We start from the raw sequence: 21,914 nt of genomic DNA, 5'->3' as shown, positions 1-21,914 counted from the left end.
TTGGAGGGGAGAGTGAAGAAGGCTCGTAGTGATCTGGAGAGATGCATGCGAGCGCCGGTTTGTGAAGAAAAAATCCGGGAGGAGGCATGCTGAGGTGTGTGGTGGATGACCTTGAGGAGAAAAGGAATACCAGAGCGAAGCAAATGTCACATGTCACTTGGCTGAGGCATGGCAACAGGAACACCCGCTACTTCATGGCGGTTGCCTCGGCAAGAAGGAAGAAGAATAGAATAAAGGGGCTGAAGAGAGAGGACGGATCGGTGGTGAAGGAGGGTGAGGAGCTGAATAGCTATGCTTGCTCCTTCTTTCAGGAACTTTTTACATGACAAGCGAGCAACCGTGTGAATGAACTCATTAATAAGGTGGAGCCTCAGGTCACGACTGCAATGCAAGCAACTCTTGATGCTGAGTTTACACGGGAAGAGGTGAATTCTGCGCTTGATCACATTGGGGACCTGAAGGTGCCAGGGCCGGACGGAATGCCGCACATCGTGTATAAGAGGCATTGACACTTTATGGGTGATTAGGTGGTCAAGGAGGTGTTGGCAGTACTAAATGGGGGCGTGATTCCGGAGGGTCGGAACGACACTGTGGTAGTGTTGGAAATGAGCACGAAATGTCTATAAATGAATTTTCTCATTATTCGTTATTCCCGGGTCTTTTCGTTGCATTCACTTACAACAAGAAACAACCACCAGTATTTGGTGCATCACTTGCATTTTGGTGCATTCTTCTTCCTTTCATTGGTCTTTCGTTCCGTCATATTCCAAATAACTTATCTAATTACAACGTATTAACCGCTAATGCACCTTTTTTATCAAATCTCAGGGACATGATCTAATCATGATGATAGTATTTTATCATGGTCTAAAGTGAAGGAACCAAACATAATCAAAGACCTGCGGCCCATAAGTCTCTGCAACGTCATTTACAAGCTAGTCTCTAAAGTTATTGCTAACCGGCTCAAACTAGTTTTGCCTAAGATCATCTCCAAAAACCAGAATGCATTCGTCCCGGGAAGGCTTATAACTGATAACGTGCTGATTGCATATGAGCTATCACACTTCTTGCTGAACAAGAAGAAGGGGAAGGAGGGCCTTGCAGTGGTGAAGGCTGATATGAGCAAAGTCTACGATCGTGTGGAGTGGAACTTTTTTGGTGCAATGTTGAGAAAGTTAGGATTCAAGAGGCGATGAGTTGATCTCATTATGAAGTGTGCAACGTCTGTGAGGTATCAAATAAAGATCAACGGGACCCTAACACATCAATTCAGTCCATCCAGGGGGCTTCAACAGGGTGACCCTGTTTCACCATATCTCTTTGTTATCTGTGCGGAAGGCCTCTCGGCGCTGTTACGTGATGCCGAAAGAGCGGGGAGAATAAGTGGTGTGCAAATATGCCAGGCTGCGCTCGTTATTTCACACCTATTCTTCGCTGATGACTCGGTCCTGCTGATGAAAGCGAATCATGAGGAAGCGACTGCACTGAAAGGGATCCTGGATTTGTATGAGGAGTGCTCTGGCCAGTGCATTAATGTCGAAAAATCGGCCATTATGTTCAACCCAAATACGGAGGGAGCTGTGAGAAATGAGGTTAAAGAGGCTTTGCCGATCCATAGCGAGTCTTGGACCGAAAAATATCTGGGGCTTCCGGTCCATGTGGGAAAGTCTAGGAGGAAGGCTTTCGCATACGTCAAGGAGACCATGGCTGGGCGTGTGTATGGGTGAGAAGAGAAGTTGATTGCTAAAGTTGGGAAAGAGACTCTAGTCAAGGCGGTTGCGCAAGCTATTCCAACCTTTGCCATGTCTTGCTTTTACTTGACTAAAACCTTTTGCGAAGAAATCAACTCCCTAATTGGCAAATATTGGTGGAGCCAACAAGATAAGGGCAACACTTTTCACTGAATAAGCTGGGAGAAGCTAACAAGATCCAAGTCGCAAGGTGGTCTAGGATTCAGAGATATGGACAGCTTTAACATTGCTATGCTTTCTAGGCAAATCTGGAGGTTAATTCAGGATCCATACAGTCTGTGCGCAAGGGTCCTTAAAGCTCGGTACTTCCCACATAGCCATGTTCTGGATGTTGGGCCGAAGGAAGGTATTTCTTATTCGTGGCACAACTTACTTCATGGTTTGAACCTTGTCCAAGAGGGATACATTTGGCGCATTGGTGATGATACAAGAGTCAAAATCTGGACCGACCCTTGGATTCCGCATCCTTGGTCGCGACGTGTAATCACTCCGAGGAGGGGGAACCTACTGGAGGTGGTTAGTGATCTGATTGATCCATGCCTGGGAGGATGGGATGAACGGCTGGTTCGGGAGACCTTCTGGGTTGATGACGCATGACATATTTTGCAGATCCCTATCCGGGAAGGGGTGCAAGACTTTATCGCCTGACAATATGATAGGAAGGGCCTGCACTCGGTCAAGAGCGCGTACAAGCTTCGCGTTCAGGTTGGGAAGCAAAAGGGGCATGGGGAGGCCGGTTGCAGCACAACCGTGGCCGAAAATCTCAATAGCTGCACCGATGACTCGTGGAAGCGTCTGTGGAAGCTGCCTTGTCCCACAAAAAATCCAGATGTTTGCTTGGAGGCTGAAGCATGAGTCGTTGGCTTTGCGAACAAACCTGAAGAAGAGAGGAATCCCCGTTGAAGACCAAAAATGTTTGTTCTGTGGGCGTGTGGATGAAGATGGCGCACACCTCTTCATCAAGTGCAAGTCAGTGAAAGCAGTGTGGAGGGAGCTTGCTATGGAGAAAGAAAGAGAGGGGCTGGAGCATATCTCTTTCCTGCACGCAATGTTTGACTTTCTATGGAAATTGGATGATGTAAAGCGAGTGCAGATTCTGACTTTCTAGTGGCAGCGGTGGAACAACAGAAATAAACTGAGGGAAGATGAGCTTTCCGTTGCTGCTACTGAAGTGGCCAGGCGCACAAAGAGAAATGTCCTTCAGTACTTGCAGGTCTGCGCTCCAATGCAGAAGAAGACGAGCGTGTGTCAATGGCGACCACCTGCGGAAGACTGGATTAAAATCAACATTGATGGATCCTTGGTTCCGTGTGAGACTCATGCTCGCTGGGGGTGGTGGCTAGGGCCTCTGATGGCTCAATTGTTTGTGCCCGGGCCGGTCGCCAGGAGTATGTTGAAGACGCGTTCGCTGCTGAAGTTCGTGCCATGTCCCACGTTGGCCCTGTTTGGATACTCTAACTTGGCTAGAGGTTAGAGTTAGTTTCTAACTTTAGTCTAACCATAAACTAACTCTAGCCTTTGGTGGTGTTTGGATGCTAAGGTTAGTTTGACAATAAATGCACTTTTTTCAATCATGTGTATCTTTTAACCAAGATTTGTTGTGGCCAGCTTTTGTGTAGGCCTGGTGCAGGGGTATGGAGGAGGATGGAGGCGACCGGTGGCAGGCCGGCGGGGCGAGCAGGCCGAGCGGGGCGAGCGCGGCGAGCGGGGCGAGCGCGGCGAGCGTGGCGGGCGGGGTGAGCGCGGCCGAGCGACGTGCGATGCGGGAGGATGGAGAGGAAAGGATCCGATGCGGTCAAAATATTATTATTTTTACCTGTCCATCCCCAACTAGCTCCAATTAACACCTCTTCTCAGGGCTAGTTTTTTTGGTGGGTTAGTTTGCATCTAACCCAAACTAGCCCATGTGTTTGGATACTTTGGGAGCTAGTTCAGTTTAAACTAACTCAAACTAGCTCTAGCAGTGGGATCCAAACTGGGCCGTTGTCTCTCTTGTTGTTAATCTGGGGATAATAAGGGTGGTCTTTGAGACGGATTCACAGCTCCTACAGGAGGCTCTTGATCTAACCAAGCTGGACTCTTCGTCCTACGGGGCGGTCATCGAAGATACGAAGATGCAGCTCAAGCTTTGGTTCTCTAAATTTGAGATCTCCTGGTGTCGTCGCAATGCAAACTCTGTGACTAGCTAGCTTAGGCCGTTTGTATGAACCAAACTATTTCCTGTGTAAACAAATATAAGAGACTTTAATGATCTAAATACTTTTAAATTCCTTTTTGAGGGAGTACTAATCTACTATGTAGAATGAGAGTCGGATATACCAGCCGCCATTGTGGCTGATTATGCTTTGGATGATCTGCCCATAAGTTATAAAGCTTTGCTTTGCCTTCAGAAAACAAAATCTCCTTTCTCCCGGCGCCACCGTTCCTCTAGAAGAACCTGTCCTGTCCCAAAGAAAAAACTGTCCCGACCTGTCCCCGTTGGGGAACGCGCCGCACCCGCAGCTGGAGATCCCTCCCAGTCCCGGCCCCGGCTCACGAGCCCGCCGCCCCGCCCGCCGAATCCGCCGCCCTCTCCTCGCCAGGGACGCGCCGGAGAAGGACCGGACAGGCCTCCTCCCTCTCCGCCTCCCCTCCCGCCCTCTCTCCACCGCGCAGGCGATCCGCCCCGGCCGCCGATCTCCTCGCTGGTACGGAAGCCCTGACGCAGCTCGCTCCTGCCGCCTCGCTCCTCGTGTTTGATTGCGTTCCCCGATACCGCATTCCGCCCCGTCGATCGGTTGCGGGTCTGATTTGGTCCTTCTGGGTGGCAAGCTTGCTTTCCCAAAATTTTAGAGGATTGAACTGAAGCTGCACGCCCCGCTTTAGGTCTGCTGCTAGGTTCTGACGATTAGTGCGAGATTCCGCCGAATCAGGTAGCTACACTACACACACGCCCTCGTAACGTTGACGCATAGTTTAGTTGACCTTGGATAGTTTCGTCACAGGTCGTGGGGAAATTGATAGTTGGGAGTGTGTGTGTACTTAGGAAGTTAGGATACTTTTCAACTAAGAGTCCTGGTTTTTTGCTGAGATATTCCTGGGTTTTAATCCCCAACGGCGTAGAAATGTTTTCTGCTTGTTGTACGGAAATTAATTTAACTAGTTACAAAACTGACACGAGTTCATCCACATCAGATAGTACATACATATTTATCTGGTGTCATAGCTAGGAATATCCAGCAAGGATTATCCTGTTTTCCAGTTTAATGCTTCAGACATAATCTGACTATACTTTTCTAACACCTCAAGCTGACATAATTTTTTCTGGCCATAATTCTACGCACCCTCCTGTCCATTTCCTGCTTGTTAGAGACGCACGGTTTGTACTTGTTGAAAGCCTTTCTGTCTGTAGCATGGAAATACTATTGAATCACTTAGAAAACTGAGAGGAGTTACACAGCAAATAGTAACGACTGTCATGTTTTGCAGTTAAGTTCTTGGTGCATGGTCTGGTTGTTTACTTTTCTTATATCTCACGCTGTCATAAATTTGCTCTGATAACCTTGTGCGTTTTTTTTTCCTGTTAGCTCCATCTCCTGCTTGTTACTTTGTCAGCGGCGCCTGATTTGCAGTTGTTGGTTCAGCTGGTGGTAGTGCTGGATGAAAATAACAGGACTCGTGATCTGATTCTGTTTGTGCTTTGTAGGAATGGCGAATTTTACCAAAAACTTCCAGTCTTCAAGCAAATCTGACAGTGAAAAGAAATACCAGGGTACCCTGGTTGCTTCTCCAGCAAAGGCTATTTCACCAAAGACGATAAAGCATATCGTGCCAAAACAATTGATCTTAAGCAGGGAGTCAACAGCTCATGTGGCATCCTTTTTGGTGAAGGTTATTGCTCTTGAGGTAGTGAGGAGGATTTCTAAAGCAAAATGCCCTTTTGTATGGAATTCTATTCAAGCACTGCAAGTTCTTGGATATCCTCCATTTAGGTGGATTCAACGATGGGCACCACTCAAATTTGTCGTGCAAGGCATTCAGGTAATTTTGTTTCTTAGCTCTTCAACGCCTTGGATCTCTTGAAATGTCCAAGATGCACATTATTTCTTTCTTTTGTTACAAAATTGTATGTGCTTTTGCAAGTTGTGAGCTAAATTAATATTGTGTTAGTTCTTCTATTTGCATGAAGCTGAGTGAAAGAGTAGTTCTCTTGCTGTTATTTGTTTATCTTAAAGTCCCAGGTTAAATTGACTATATCTCTGTTATACTCCAGCACTGGAACTGTACTTGCAAGTTGCAACCATAACATGCTTGATAATTTGTGAAAAATATAACTATACTTACTTTCGTACTCACCTTAGTCCCCTGGTTTAGTCCACCCAATGGATTTAACACATTTGTTCCTGTAACTAGCTGAGGGCCCATGTGTAGCTACGGAAGTAAAAGAAAATCCAATCTGGTGGAGAACCCAATGATATTGAAGCTCGCTGACTTCAGGAAAAAACAGGCAACTTGCACATAGAAAAACTGTATAAAGAATCATATGTATTCCCTTAACAAGATTGTAGAGATCATGGAGATGGTTCTACTTGTCAACAAGTTACTTTTGGCGGAGAGGATCACAACCAGAAGAGCTATTTGAATTAGCAGACCTACCTACCATCAGAACCAGCTCCTATATTTATATGAATAAGTAATGTTTTATCTCCCAGATTTTGAGTCCAGCAAAGGGCTATAACCATGCCAGGTTCAGGCTCACTCAACCCTCGGTGGAAAATACTGACTTATGAGTTGGCATAGAGTTTATTTTGGCATAGGTTTTGTTTGGCTCCTTATTCTGCAGACTGGGCTTCTTGAAGTGTGTGCTGGATTAAGACTCAGAGAGAGATCAAGAAACTACAAATCTGTAGTTTGCTTTCCAATATATTTTAGCACTAATTTTGGCAATATGTATGTACTAAGCTAATGTATAGCATCCCATTCAATTCATGTGATGCTGTGCTCATGTATGCTCAGTTCAACCTATTTGAGTTCTCTTGAGTGTTTTCTTGTGGTTTTAAGCTGTGCTGAACTGCCTAGTACAAAACATTGATCTATGATGTTTCAAATCCTCTGCTGTATGTTTTTTGTGGTTCTTTAATGCTTTGTTGAATTGGCTATTATGATACATGTGCTTTATGTTGTTTCTCAAATGGTGTTTGTTTTAATGATAATGTATTTATGTTGGCATTGCTTCAGCACTGATTTTTTTTCTGAATGCAGAAATTATCCACACCACTGTTGTTTCTATCTGTCACATCTACACTGGGTGATCTTTCTTCTAAGAGCGATGAAGCCGATGACGGACCCAGTATCCCTACAGGAGCCCCTGACCTTCCTGCTGAACCACATGAGACAGCGTCGACTTCTGATACAAGGTTGGTGGAGACTTCAGGGAGAAACACAATAAGTAGCTTCTAAAAGAAATACAAAAAGTATCTCCTAGTCGCACAATGCTTTGTTAGCATCTTTTCTCAAATCATTATTATATTTTAGTTTGATCATATCTAACTGCAATATCAAGGAGAGGGCACGGAAAGAAATATGTTTTCAATTTGCTTTTATACTCCCCCCCTCCCCCCCCCATATATTAGAGCTGGTTGTGATTGGGCCGTCTGCCATGACATCACTCCACCAGAAGTAACTTCCTGACAAATGGGACCATCTCTATGATCTCTGCCATCTTTTTTTTTTAATATAACTATCTCTAATCTCTATGTCCTCCTTATTAAGCTGTTTTTTTCTCTAAGCAAAGTTTTCTATGGCTCGGACTTGTATGGAGATTGATCCTCACAAGATTGGATTTACTTTTGCTTCTGTAGTGATGCACATGCATTCAGCTAATGTTTGATGATGATGTTGGTTTCTGCTTGTTTTAGGGAGGCTGCTGATGGGGATGGCACAAAGGATATTATTGTTTCTGAGAATTGGCTGGTGCTACTTTTCAAGGAACTTGAAAAACAAGGAATCACTTTGCCTGAGAGGTGGCGTTCTACTAGCATGCTACCTACTCATAATAACTACTCCCTTCGTTCCTAAATATAAGTCTTTTTAGAGGTTTCACTAATAAAATACATACGGATGTATATAGACATACTTTAAAGTGTACATTCAATCATTTTGCTCCGTATGTAGACCCCTAGTAAAATCGTTTAAAAGAAGTAATACACATTTTGGACCATTAATCCTCTTGCTACCACCGCGAGGGGGGCAGCGATATTTCTCTTGCACTTATGAATATTTTAACTTGCAAGATATTAAAAGAAGTCTTAGTTATCTAACGGTTATTGTCTATGTTATCTGTGATCCAGTAATGAGTTCTACCTAAGGAGAGTGTAAGTTATACAAGTCTTTTGCTGTATCCCAAGTACCATGTGGGTGGGTATTTGGAGGAAAAAATCAATATATTATGTTTCAACATGAGCCTTTCTTTTAATTACATTCTACCCCCTCCGTTCCTAAATATAAGTCTTTTTTAGAGATTTCAATATGGACTACATGCGGAACAAAATGAGTGAATCTACACTTTTAAATATGTCTATGTACATCCGTATGCAGTCTTTATTGAAATCTCAAATAGACTTATATTTAGGAACAGAGGGAGTATTATATTTGGAGCTGCATTTTTCTATATCAGAAAGACTAGTTACATGTTGTGACGCTGGCAAGCGTAGGAAGGATCCTACTGGCATTCAGCGAGATGCCGCATGGCTGAATAGTTTATCTGGTGTATGTTTCAGGTTCAGTGAGGATGAACTACGCAGATTCCACATGGCAGCAAATGGTGACTTTTCAAGCTTGGTCTCTTCAATTAAGAAGACAATCCACTGGAGGGAAACTTTTCACATACTTACATTGCAAGAACTTGAGAAATGGTCCCATTTGGTCTTTTGGCATGGGTTTGACACTACGCTTCGTCCTTGCTTAGTAATCCGCCTTGGACTCGCGTGCTCTACTATAGCCCCTCGTGATAGACCTCGTTTTGGGCAAGCCGTAGGTAATTTCTCGACCTGTTTTATCTGCCTATCTGCCTATCTTGCTTGCAATCTAAATGCTCTTATATTAGTTTACGGAGGGAGTATCTTTTTCAGCAATTATCTGTTCAGATCTTATCATTGAGAAGTTAGTTTTCTGGTCTTCTTACCACTTCAGAAGCGTTCTCCTTCCTCTTTTGAGCTTGCAGTAGCAAGCACTAATCACTAGCATCTCTCTGTTCAGTTTCTCAGATTGACCATGGTATTATACATTTGACCAACGAAGAAGATCCAAGAATTACTGTTTTGCTGGATTGCCATGGGATTTCTCCATTCAGATTTCCGATGCAAATGATGAGGTCATTTGTCAACTTGGTTCAAGAAAACTACCCAAATCGTCTTGGAGTATTAATTGTTGTCCGTCTTCCTCCAGTTGTCAGAGTTATTGCGCATACTTTTATTCAAGTAAGATTACTATCTTTGCCCCAATTACTCAAATGCACACGATTCATATTCGTATAGCTGGCATCCTATCATCCTTTCTGCCTTATCAGTCATGTAATATACGAACCTCCATCAACAGCTACATCTGCTTTTATGTAGATAATGACCATGTCTTCGTGATCTTCTGATCTTCTTTGGTTAATGTGTTGTGATATTAATGTACATGACTGCTCAAAATTAGCTGGCCATACCACCTTTCTCAGTATTAGGTTTAGTGCCAAATTTGCCTGCCGCACTCTTGTATTGGACTTTTTTTGTGGCCTATCCCATATCCAAATTATGTCATGCATTTTTTGGTACAAACCAGGGAAGTCTGGATGGAAGCCTGAATGAGCATTAATAATCTTTTGAGATGATCTAATAAGCAACTATGGTACTTACTATTCCCTTTTCAAATCCTGCACAGCTCCTGAAACCATCCACAAAGCAGAAGCTGCGTTTCGAGGGGGAATCGTACAAGAAGACGTTAGCCGAGTTCTTACAGATCGTCCCAGCTTTCCTCGGCGGCAAATGCAACTGCTCTCGATGCAAGAAGCCTCGAGACAGTTCACTAATCCAGGCAGGGGAGGGGAGCAGGAGCAGGAGCCTTATCAGCGCCGGCTCCAGATCACCAGTCTCGGACCTGGACTTCGACGAGGAACTGGAGGAGCTTCCATCCCCTTACAACTGCGAGAACGCGATAAGGGCCGCGGTGATCGGCCTGCTGATGGTGTGGATCTTTGTCGCCTTTCTCGCTGGGATGAATGACCCCCAGCAGCCCATTTCTTAGCCTCCTGAACCCCCTGTCTCCTGACAGCTCATAGAACTGTCTGCCCGTGTCACTAGTGTAGCGTTACTGTATGTTGTTTGTTCCTCTTTGAGGTTGACTGTATGTTGTTTCTCGCACCAGTCCGTGTTCCGAGTTTCCTCTGCAAGCCGGTCGTATAGTGTCGTGATTCCCCGTCCGCTAAGATTTATATAGTAAGTAGATATGAATAAAGTTGTGCATGTATTCAGCATGGTTCACTCCAGTGTGATAGGGAGGCTCTCTGTTTGTATCGTTGCTACTGTATTCACCCTTTTCAGCGTTTGTTGCTAGGTGTTGTTTGCGAGTGTAATTTTGTACAAGATTGCCGTTGCTGCTAATGGGTAACCATTCGCCTAGCCTTTTCAATAGTATAAACATAAGAATATGACAAGATTGCATAAGCAAAATAGAGGATTGTAAATCATTGGATTTGTATAATTGTGTGTTTGATTCGCTAGAAAAACATAAGAATCCTATAAAACATAGTCAAATTAAGGTTGAAACATATGCAAAAGGTAAGATTAAATTAACAGTACTATGTTAGTTATGGTCTTTATGCCTAGTAGGAATGTAAAAGAAAGAGGTTGGAGTTGATTGTAAAGTTTATTTCTTTAATTTTTTGGCCACTATGCCAAATTTTTGTTATATATGGCAAAATTGTCATGTTTAGGTGGATGTCATTATTCTCTTTGAAACCTCTAGTTTATTTTTTCTTTCAGTATTGGCAACTCATGAGTAATCAAAAGCTTGACCAAAAATGTTGACAAGTCAAATATTTGGTAGTTTACGGTTTGAGCTTGGGCTAAAACCAAACATACGATGCTTGTTGACCTAGAAGGAAGCCATACAAGAGTTCTATGGTCTTGGTGATCAACTCTTTACACAATCTTACTCGTGCTACAATTCCAATGCACACTATGTATTCCTTGGTCAAAGTCTAAAACCCGTCTTATATTAGTGAACAAAGGGAGCAGTATTTATTTGATATTTTTTTATGAAGGAAATATAATCGAGTTGAGTTGAACTTTTGTGTGCCGTCATCTAACGTCGACCAAGAGTGAAATTATGGTGTGTGCCCACACTATAGTGATACTAATATGTGCTTTAGGCGGATTTCTAGAGTTCACCTTCTATCTTACCTGGTTCACAAATTTGAATTTTGTGGTTCAATCCTATCATAAAAAAGCCTGGGCATATTCTAAGTGATTTTGATGAATATTGTATCGGCATACATGCATATCAATAGGCATAACTCAATATCATTAATATTCTCCATTTCATCCAAGCAAAAAAAATTAATGAAAGTGATACTTGCATTCGTAAAAATGTTGGGGCTCGCACCTTGTATGATTTATCATATCTCCATGAGTTGCTTATCACATATTGTCTCTCCGTTATCATTCACATTTGCCGCTCTCTTATACCTATATTGCTCTCTCAAAACGGCTATAGAGACAGATTCACGAAATCACTATTAAGAGGTGGTTTCACACCCTCACTAAATGAATGCTCGGATGGCATCATGTGATAACCACACATTTTCTTTATTTATTAGGATTCAAACAGTGGTCCCATAATGAGTAAGGATATGCCTACACGAGGCACGTGTGGTGCGGATGAGACAATCATAAACAGATGGACGAGATATCCGACAGAACCAAAAAGTACCATATGCGCTTCAAAAGAGGAGGCCATCACAATGACAACCAATCTTTTTGGATAAAAAAACAATGGCAACCAATAGCCAACGAGAAATGTTTGTTGTGGGACACGACAACCGTGAACGGTTTTTATGACAAATTCTTCAAAAACACAAGGCAAATGGTGACAGAAACACATGGCAAATTCTCACAAACGGAGGATTTTGCTGAAAAATGCCATGTTTGCTCGAAAGAATCGTCATGCTCTTAAAGCATAAATTACCGCAAAAAAAACGTTCGTTTTGAAATACGCATCCCAAACGAACGTTCGTTTTGTTCGAAACTTCGACCTTAGTCAAACGCATTTGTCATGTTTCCAACAGAGTATGAAAACCGCCGCGAAAACCGTTCGTTTTGCCATGCACCCCAACGAACGTTCGCTGAATAACATCACCCATGAAAAAAAACATTGAGAGCATGAGTTGAGTTTTGTTCGAAACTTGAGGCTTTAGTCAAACAAATTTACCGAGGCAAGTTCAGTCATCAAATTTTTAACCGCAACAAGTTTAGTGGCCTTGGTGCCGTGCCGCCGTTAACTCACTCGCTGGCTGACCAATGAGGCAGGGCCACGTTTTCTTCCATGCCTGTTAACCCTAGCACTAGCAGGCACAGGCAGGACTGGCACAGTACTACCACCAGCACCGGCCTTCTCCCACCCACTCGCCGCCCGAGCGCCTCCGCGTGCCCGTACGCCGGCGCCTCCACCCCGCCGACGGCGGCCTCCCTCCCCTGTACACCGCCCTGCCGCCGCCTGCTCCCGCCCCATCGCCCTCGCCGCCAGATCCGTCCCTCCTCCTCTCGGGCCTCGGCAGATCTGCGCGGCCGGCGGCCCGCCCCACCCCGACTGCCCTCCCCGAGCCATGGTGAGTCCCTTCCCCTCCCCTCCCCTCCCCTCCCCTGGACCGTCTCATTCCTCGCACGCCGTCGCCGCCCGGTCCGGGGCGGCCGCCGAGTCTCCGAGTAGTAGCAGGCAGTACTGGAAATGGAAGTCACTGTTGAACGCTTGATTTGAATTGGATATGCTGGTAGGTTTGGATACGGGTCTCATGTCCCACTGCACATTTTCCATTTGCTGCTTACCTTGTCTCGGGGTAGCGAAATCGATGGAAGCTAGGCTGCATGTTATGCTTGGAATATACTCCCTCCGTTCCTAAATATAAGTCTTTTAAGATATTTCACTAGTAGTCTACATACGGAGCAAAATGAGTTATGTCTATATACATCCGTATATAGTCCACTAATGAAACTTCTTTAAAGACTTATATTTAGGAACGGAGGGAGTATATAATATGTGTGGGTGTAGTCATGGCCCCCCTGTCGCTTTAGTTTCTGGAGAATGGTGAAATCCATGTATTACCTCAACATGTATGGTGTTGGCCAAGCGTTTCTGTGTCCATGCCCTTTAACACAGGCGTTATTTAATTCTGTTGCTAGAGATTGCCGAGTAGGAAGGTTGCCATTAGTAGATGTGATTTTGCCTTCATTTGGTCTTATACCTGGGTCTGTTTGGAGTCTGACCATTGGACGTTCATTTTTAAATTCATGTGCTAGGATCAAGTTATGGTGAGTCCATCACCAAGCGCCAGCAGCGGCAGTGGCAAGAGCGCGGGTAGGGCCAAGAGCAGGAGCAGGAGCAGGAGCAGGAGCAGAAGCAGAAGCAAGAGTAGGAGCCGGAGCAGGAGCAGAAGCAAGAGCAGCACCAAGAGTAAGAGCAGGAGCAGGAGTCGCAGCCGGAGCAGAAGCCGAAGCCGAAGCCCTCGGCGAGATAGGTTGCGCAGCGAGCGTTCATCCCGCCGCAGCCGTAGCCCACCTCGTCGTGGCCGCAGTCCTCCTCGTCGCAGCGAACGTCGTAGCCGCAGGTGTGCACCTGTTGATGTTTTCTTCTTAGAAGCTTGCTTGCAAAATATGTTATCCTGGCTTGGATTTACACTGAGTGTTTATGTTACCTGAAATATTCACTGGAATACCAACCGCAGCACAAGTTCATGCATCGTTGGCTGTCCAGTAGTGTATCCTTTGCACACTCTTCTGCATTAGAGTTGGTATCGACAATTCGACACACCATAGCTAGCACACTTGTGGAAAGATAGAATGATGAATCAACATTTTGTTTAATGTTTGTTGTGGAAGTGTCAATACATATGTTAAACATAGCTGTTGTGCTTGTTTGATTTATTTAAGCATCTTTAGTTGACCAATTAATATTGGAGGCATGTTGGCATTCTCTTTAATAGGTTTTAGTCTGACCAAGCCAGCAAGGCACTACCCCAATAGCTTTGCATTAACTAAACCACGAAGCGAAATGCATATCTCTAGAAAATTGGCTGCCTGGTTTATTTATGGCAATTCCAAATTGTTATGGCAGAATTTTGTGTGATTTATTTGCCAACGTCGCATACCTCTGCCTCTGTCAAGGCTAACACGTACCTTGTGGATCTCTCCTCTCTTCCCTACAGTCGTTCTTCCTCATCTAGATGTGTCAGTTCGACTGCCCAGTCCATGCTAGTTGATCACTGGTCTCCACTGGCTATCGTCTACTCAGAAGTCTGCTGACTTGTTTGGGCTGACTGGATGACTAATCGATGGTTAGTCAATGGCTTGACAACAGTTGGCATATCAGATTGGGATGTTTATGAAGGAGATCCTCATCTGCTTGTTCACAATCACCTCAAGTTTCTAGCCTGGATTCTGGGGAAGTTGTTAAATGTGTATCAGAGTCTCCCTTGTTGGAGTTAGGAACCACTTTGCTAACTACGGTAGGATTTGAATAGGTGGGACTAAATAAAGATGTCTAACTCATAAGGAACACATTTTTATTAACGAAACTCCAATATTTTTCAACATTATCGTTCTGAGAAACAACTGAAACTTGGCATCAGGAAGTATGAATTGAATGTGATGTTTCCATGTTCCTAAAGTATTACACCATAACAGGTCTGTGTTGTTTCTAGAACACCACTAAACCACTTGTATGGTCCCCCCCCCCCCCCCCTAACTTGTAGCGCACTACATTTATAGATTTACCAAGGTATATGTTACTGCTAGTACTCCGTATTCCACTCAACAAGCACATCAAAGAACAGAGCCTTAAGGGTGTTTACAATGGTGCTATCTTAGGAGTGCCATGTAGGATAAATGCTGAGGTGGAGGAGAGCAAAACCCCAGAAAAAGCTTGCCTTAATTAAGAGATGATCTCTTAGCAACGATATCTCTCCAAACATATTTATCTTGATATGCTCTTTGCGAGCTATGGAAATATTATACCTTTTTCATCATAATATATCTGTCAGCCTTGATGAAAAAATGCCATGTTTAACTTGAATAATTTTCCAGGGATATTATTTGCAAGAACTGCAGGAGACCTGGCCACATTGCTAGGGACTGCCCATCTGCTTCTACCTGCAATAATTGTAATCTTCCAGGGTAAAGTGAATTCCAGCACTCTCTTACTGTACTTGTACACTTGTACTTGTTCCAATTTTGCGGGGATCAGTATGCGGTTCTTGATTATTGCCTGCCCCTTTTGGCTAATTTCTGTTATGTTATCTTGCCAGAAAAGTATTAAAAAGTTGGGCCATAACTCCTTGTTTAAATATATATATTTTGTCAGGCACTTTGCAGCAGAATGCACTTCCAAAACAGTTTGCTGGAACTGCAAGAAGTCTGGGCACATTGCCACTGAATGCAAGAACGAGGCCTTATGCCACACTTGCAGCAAGACAGGGCATATGGCACGCGACTGCCCGGCCTCGGGGTCAAACGCCAAGCTATGCAACAACTGCTTCAAGCCGGGCCACATCGCGGTCGACTGCACCAACGACCGTGCCTGCAACAACTGCCGCCAGCCGGGTCACATTGCACGCGAGTGCAAGAACGACCCCGTCTGCAACCTTTGCAACGTGTCAGGCCACCTGGCCCGCAGCTGCCCTAAGACGACGACCCTAGCCTCAGAGATCCACGGCGGGCCCTTCCGCGACATCTCGTGCCGCATATGTGGCCAGCCGGGCCACATCAGTCGCAACTGCATGGTGACCGTCATCTGCGACACCTGCGGTGGGAGGGGCCATATGTCGTACGAGTGCCCCTCGGCCAGGGTCTTTGACCGCGGCGTCCGCCGGTTCTGATGACGCCATGGATCCAGGACGGGCCCTGGCACCTGAAATGACCGTGGCGTCTGCCGGTTCTGATGGATTCGGGGGTTGACCCCGGCGCCTGAAGCGCCCCACCCTGATGCGCCTGTTCCGATGGATTCGGTTCTGTTCGTTGGTTGGTTCCTGTTTTAGATAGCTTCTGCGGATGACGCCGAAACCTTTTTTTCGCTTGGTCGGTGTATGCCCTTGTTGCTCCCTGGGTGTTGGTTGTGTTGTGGAATGAATGTTTATGGTGTAGCTTTGTAACTCTGCTGAACTGGGCCGAGAAAGAGTCGTTTATATGAACTGCCATGGTTAGACCAGATTATATCCTATTGTGACACGCTTTCGAGTTTATCTGAGGAGCTCGTTTTGTTGCCGCGGTCTGCCTCGTGCTCTGCTGAGTTTGAAAGTTTCGCAGGGTTGTTGGGTGCATATCGTGGTTGCAGATGTTGACTGCCCTTGGCCTATTTTACATCAGGAACAAGAAAAGTTGGGTGCCTTTGTAGTAGTTGGAACGAGGGTTTCCAGAGGAAAGTTCCATGTAGATGCATTCGGTTTGTAGGAAACGAAGCACAGAAGTTTTCAGAGGAAAGTTTCATGTAGATGCATTCATTTCCTGTGTGTTGGTCTGTTTGCGACTGCCATCACATGTTAGAAGTTCTTATAGTCCTGCATTTTAAGTTTCCTCGAAACGAATAAAATTCGATCTCCGCGGCTTCGTGACTTGAAGTTGGAATTTCTGATATGGGGAAAGAAATCCTCTCGTTTCTCACACGAACTAAACGGTTTCTTACAAAATTCTTCTTGTCTGGTGGTCTGATGAATGATTGGACCTGAAGAAGGGTTGCACTCACAGGCCCCAAGCAAAAGCACTAAGCAATCTAGCGTACAAATGCTGAATGCTTTGCCTCATGTCCATTGCTTTCTTTCTGCATCATGGTCGCCATCAGCATCATATCCTATTTATTATATGCACACCTCAACTGTTTTAGCAGTCAAAACTCAAAAAATGTTGGTGCGGTTGGTAGAGCACAGCAAGAGAGCTAATACAGATACCACAAGATGATCATATCCAACAGACATGGAGAATTGCTGATGAATTACACACGGACCTTGCGAACGAATCCAAACAGAACATTTAATTATTTATAACCAGAACTTGGAAGAACAGTGCAGCAGCATAACGCCCGGCATATAAATGGGCAGCGGAAGAAGGAACGGATTACATGATAGAACTTAGAACAAGACCTCCGTGGTGGTCTCACCACGGGGATCTTTCGACACGGTAACAAAGCCACAAATCATCAAGAAAGTTTCAAGAGTCACACCGCCAAATCTATAATTGACATAATAAATCCATGTCGCCGTGAGGCGTCCAAAGGGCAGAGCATTGGATGGATGGTTGGTTTGCCGCCCTAGTGTGCGCGCTCCTTGATCACGTCCAGGCTGATTTCGCTGGGGTCGGTGGCCTGCATCTCGATCTGGATGCCGTCCAGGGTCCTCTTGAACTTCTCGTTGGTGCTTGCGTACGTCATCTTGCTCCTCACCTTTGCGGTGTCCGGGGACCTTTTCAAGTTGAGGCACAACGCACCCGGTAAGCACTTTGGTCGATGTGATCTAACCATTCATGGAAATGCATGGAATGGAGAACAACATACCAGAAGATATAGAAGATCCTGCTCTTTGGCACATCCTCCGGGGTGGTGAAGTCGAAGTCAAACACTGCGAATCGGCAGTCGTTTTCAGGGAGGGTCTTGGTGAAATCCTCATAGGTGGCATCGCGCTGCCCGGTTTGGTCCACAATGACCTCCTTCTGGTTCTCCAGCCTGTAGGTTATGAAGCGGTGCATCCTCTTGGACTTGAGCTCCACGAACCTCAGCTTGCAGTCGTCATGGATCCCAGCACCTGATGAAGCGTTTGCCTGGGTACACGAAGAAAGTTAGGATGGATATAACAGTTACACAGATAATGCAACCTCAATTCTGCTTGAACAACAACATCATAGACTCAAGTAAACAGACAACTCAAGGAACGCCTTTGCAGTTAGTGCTGTATTGGTAGATAATAATGGAAGAGAGTGCTACCCCATAGGACATGGGTGCTCGAGCGAAAATGTACACAATGTCATGAACTGGGGAGGAAATGGCAAAAGGCTCAAGATGTCACGGTCCTACAAACGTTGAAATCAGGAGCTACATATCCTAAATTTTGTTAATCTTGTGTACGGCAGACAATTTTCAGTTGCAACCACCTAAATCAGGCTTATCCATCAACTTAAAACACACACCACCAGATCTCTATCCCTGTCAATCAACCAAGGAGTGTCAAGCAAGCATGGATTAGTAGCGATCTCTTGGGAGACAAAAACTGGCGCTCAATAGGTTGTAAATCATCACAAGTACTTACGGCAGTGCTGCCGACAGATGCGCGGCATAGTCAACAAGTGCTGGAAGCTAACGAGCAGCTGAGATTCCATGGGCGATCCGATGGTGTACAGCCTGGATCTACCGATTACAAGGTCCTAAAACCAGGGATCCGAGCCGAATCTCGTGGTACCGACCGAAACGCGCGTTCCGCCCGAGAGATTCGCGAGGAGGGCAGCCGACGGGTGTCCCGCGATCCGACCGCTGGCGACGCAGGAAAAGAGGTGGAGCAAGGGACGGCCTCGGTTTCCTCCGATCCGGGGATCCGGGCCAGTACTTGTCTACCAGCGGCGAGATCGAGGGCCCGTCCACCAGCCGTGCAGGAGGAAAATTGAACTACGGGGAGGGAGAGAGAGAGAGAGAGAGAGAGAGAGCGAGCGCCGATCTGCGGGACAAGGGGGCGAGATCGGCGCGCGGAGATCGCGGGCGCGGGGAGGGGGACGTACCATTGCCGAGCTCGGGAGTCGGGAGGGGAAGGAGGAATCCGGCGGGGAGGGGGAGGGGAAAGGAGAGGGGGTGGATGGATTGCTGTGCTGCGCTAGCTAGAGCTGCTGCCCCTTTTGATGGAGTCGTCGGGGCGTCCACTGCTCCGTGTCCGTGTGTGGTGCGCTCGTGGTCGGCTGGCACGAACCTCGCGGCGACGGGGTCGGCATTTTCTGCGGTCGCTGCCTGGGCGGCACCCCGACCGTCCGATGGCGGGACGGGCGGATGGGATCGCGCGCCCTTGCTGGCGGCGTGACAAGTCACCGCGTCTTGCGTGCTGCCACTGCCGTCTGTGGCCGCATCGTTTTTCTTTTTTTTTTTACTAATGCCCAAGTAAAAAAGGACCTTGACAAGTGTCATGCGTGTGACACGAAGCAATTTCATCTTGAAGTTTTTTATGACATTTTTAGTTGTGAAGCATGATAACTTTTTGTTTGGATGACAAATTTTGATTTTTGATGACAACTTTAGTGTAGGATGGTATCATTCCTTGTCACAGGTGTGGCACTTATCATTTGGAGGAGAAACATAGTAGGGCCTAGAGAAAACGTTAATCGGGTGTCCAAAATTAAAACATTTCCTGTACCATTTTTATCCGATGTGCACGTTTCCAGCTGTAGATTAGATTTATGTTTTGTGAGAGAGAACCATCTAATTTTTAAGGAACATGAGAGTGTCTACAGTCGGATATAGCAAGTATGACCCCTTAAACGCTTGCGGACGCGTCCGGTCATTGGTCAGATGTGTCTTTTGTTTGTCCGTCCGCGCAGTCACACTCATAATTTTCTTCTTCATATGTCCGATCACTTGCACGTGAATTGGTAAAGATGAAGAGAGAGAGAGAAAAAGAATGAATAAAGGAAAGAAAAAAGATGGTCCAGGGTGGGGTCACGTCCTACGTTGCAGACTAACCGGGCGCGCCCGGCCACGTGTGCGAGCCCTCCTATCGTCCCTATATTTGAGATGGATATGAGAGTTCGCGGACAACTCAAACGTATAGGAATGATATGAGGGGTTTGTTTGGGTCACTTTTTCCCTCCTCTCTCCTTTCACTGACCGGACATGTTCGCGGACGTATGATGGGTCGTTTGAGGCGTCCGGTTGTAGATGCTCTCAGTATGCATCTATAGACACACATGCATAACAATGGTTAATGAAGGTTTGAAAATATACTTCAATCGTGTTCATGGAATCATGGAGTTGAGCACTAGGTAGAATTTGCGTGTGCGTGTGTTTGTGTGTGTGCATTGGTGGTGGGGGGGGGGAAGGGGGTGCCAGCTGAGGTTAATTGGCATAATATTCTGCATTTGTTCATTTGATATCGCTATGGATTCGGATATCTTGTTCCCATATAATGACAACATCGAAAATGTGTGTGGAGTTTGCTTATGTTGGGTGGTAGCTCTCCTTACAGCTAATTATGATGCGTCATCAACACCAATAGCTGTCGCAGGCTTCGGGATGGAGCCATTGTTTTCATCACAATATAAGATATATCTCACTCGACATAGTGTCAATGAAGCTATATCCGATATTAATATTGTATGCAGTAACATGAGCACGTGCATATTCACCGGGAACTCCCTACAGAAGTTATTGTTGTTCAACATAACGTTATCTAGCGAGAGGTAGTTTTGACGCTCATTGGAAGCTCGTCACAAAAGTTATTGTTAAAAACTACTCCGTCCGTCCGGAATTACTTGTCGCACAAATATATAAAAATGAATGTATCTAGAACTAAAATATATCTAGATACATACATTCCTATGCCAAGTATTTTCGGATGGAGGGAGTACTATGGTGTAGAGGTTCTCAATGGCACATAATTTTCCGTGAGCGAGCTAGACAAGTTTTTGTTGTAGACATCAAATTTTTCAAGCGGCAAGTGCTTCCCAACTTCTGGTGGTAAGTCACAGGAGAGCCATAAGGGATATGTGCCAGTCCACGTGGATCTGCCCATGGTTGTTGAGGTCAAGTGACTTGAGATTCTACAACAACTCAATTGATATTGATATGGATCCAAATATCTTATTCCGATATAATAACAACACAGAAAGTGTGTGGAGCTTACTTATGTTGTCCAGTAGCTCTCCCTATAGTTGATATGATACTATCCAACAATTCAATTGATCCAAGAGGTTGTTGTTGAGCATGATATTATCTAGCGAGTGGTAATTGTCAACGCTCATTAGAAAAGTTGTTAAAAAATGCTACGTTGTAGAGTTTTTCATTGGTGCATAACTGCTCCGGGAGTGTGTGAGACAAGTTATTGTTGTAGACGTCATGATTCAGGAGAAAAATGTGTTCCAAGTTTGAGTGGTATATCATCGGAGCATCACATAGCTTCGTGAAGAAGGTGGAGGTCCATAGGGGGCACATCCACCCATGGTTGTTGAGAGGTTAGGTGACTTGAGATTCTAGAAAAATTCAATTGTTGTTCATATGGATCAAGATTTCTTGTTCCCAGATAATGACAACACAGAAAGTGTATGGAGTTTACTTATGTTGGTTGGTAGCTCTCTTGACAACTAGTTATTTTGCATCATCATCATCATCATCAACAACAACAACAACAATAACACGGTTGCAAGATTGGGATGGAGCCAGACAACTGGTTATTTTCCATCCCAATTTGAGAGATATTCGAAGATAACTCGGTCGAACTGGTACCAGTGAAGTTGTTGTCGGGTATTAGCACTATATGCAACAATAGAAATGACTGTGTATTCACCGGGATATCCCCATGGAGTTTATTGTCCGTGAGCATGGTGTTATCTGATACGTCTCCAACACATCGATAATTTATAAAGTATTCATGCCATATTTAGCCATGTTTACAAATTTTTATATGATTTTGATGCATTTTATATGATTTAATTGGAACTAACCCGGACTCATGTTGTTTTCAGCAGAATTACTGTGGTATTGTTTCTGTGCAGAAAATAGAAGTTCGCGGAATCGTCCAAAATTTTTTGATGATTTTTTATGGAACATATAAGAAATAATGGAGCGAAGAACCACCGAAGGGGGGCCACCAGGTGCCCCCAAGGCAAGATGGCACAACCACCCCCTAGGGCGCGCTGTGATGCCTTGGGACCATCCCGTGGCTTCGTTTAGCATGATTCCAACGCTGAAAAATCC

General features: G+C 45.2%; 3 protein-coding genes across 3 annotated transcripts; 2 read left to right on the top strand and 1 right to left on the bottom strand.

Annotated features, from left to right (window-relative positions):
- The first annotated feature begins 4,217 nt into the window (after positions 1-4,217).
- On the top strand, positions 4,218-10,257 carry LOC123453040 (phosphatidylinositol/phosphatidylcholine transfer protein SFH3). The gene is made up of 7 exons (XM_045129801.1): positions 4,218-4,438; positions 5,437-5,771; positions 6,993-7,147; positions 7,649-7,753; positions 8,510-8,766; positions 8,988-9,208; positions 9,654-10,257. The coding sequence occupies exons 2-7, from the start codon at positions 5,439-5,441 to the stop codon at positions 10,014-10,016; spliced, it is 1,434 nt and encodes a 477-aa protein (XP_044985736.1). The 5' UTR covers positions 4,218-4,438; positions 5,437-5,438; the 3' UTR covers positions 10,017-10,257.
- Positions 10,258-12,302: 2,045 nt separating this feature from the next.
- LOC123453038 (cellular nucleic acid-binding protein-like) lies at positions 12,303-16,221 on the top strand. The gene is made up of 4 exons (XM_045129799.1): positions 12,303-12,597; positions 13,286-13,593; positions 15,068-15,157; positions 15,345-16,221. Exons 1-4 carry the CDS (start codon positions 12,595-12,597, stop codon positions 15,856-15,858), a joined length of 915 nt encoding a protein of 304 aa, XP_044985734.1. The 5' UTR covers positions 12,303-12,594; the 3' UTR covers positions 15,859-16,221.
- Positions 16,222-16,988: 767 nt separating this feature from the next.
- Positions 16,989-18,911, bottom strand: LOC123453039 (actin-depolymerizing factor 4-like). Its single transcript, XM_045129800.1, has 3 exons — positions 18,737-18,911; positions 17,526-17,788; positions 16,989-17,433 (listed from the first exon to the last, which is right to left on the bottom strand). Exons 1-3 carry the CDS (start codon positions 18,737-18,739, stop codon positions 17,283-17,285), a joined length of 417 nt encoding a protein of 138 aa, XP_044985735.1. The 5' UTR covers positions 18,740-18,911; the 3' UTR covers positions 16,989-17,282.
- Positions 18,912-21,914: the final 3,003 nt, after the last annotated feature.

This window comes from Hordeum vulgare, chromosome 5H (assembly GCF_904849725.1).
Source record: "Hordeum vulgare subsp. vulgare chromosome 5H, MorexV3_pseudomolecules_assembly, whole genome shotgun sequence".
Classification (NCBI taxonomy): Eukaryota; Viridiplantae; Streptophyta; class Magnoliopsida; order Poales; family Poaceae; genus Hordeum; species Hordeum vulgare.
This window is presented reverse-complemented; position numbering and strand designations above follow the sequence as displayed.

Excerpts from the sequence above, each read along its gene's own strand:
- LOC123453040 (XM_045129801.1), top strand. The coding sequence starts at position 5,439 with ATGGCGAATTTTACCAAAAACTTCCAGTCTTCAAGCAAATCTGACAGT. Across the intron at positions 5,772-6,992 it reads TTGTCGTGCAAGGCATTCAG|AAATTATCCACACCACTGTT; the intron begins GTAATTTTGTTT and ends TTCTGAATGCAG. Across the intron at positions 8,767-8,987 it reads TCGTTTTGGGCAAGCCGTAG|TTTCTCAGATTGACCATGGT; the intron begins GTAATTTCTCGA and ends CTCTCTGTTCAG.
- LOC123453038 (XM_045129799.1), top strand. Across the intron at positions 13,594-15,067 it reads AGCGAACGTCGTAGCCGCAG|GGATATTATTTGCAAGAACT; the intron begins GTGTGCACCTGT and ends ATAATTTTCCAG. Across the intron at positions 15,158-15,344 it reads AATAATTGTAATCTTCCAGG|GCACTTTGCAGCAGAATGCA; the intron begins GTAAAGTGAATT and ends ATATTTTGTCAG.
- LOC123453039 (XM_045129800.1), bottom strand. Across the intron at positions 17,434-17,525 it reads AGGATCTTCTATATCTTCTG|GTCCCCGGACACCGCAAAGG; the intron begins GTATGTTGTTCT and ends CAACTTGAAAAG.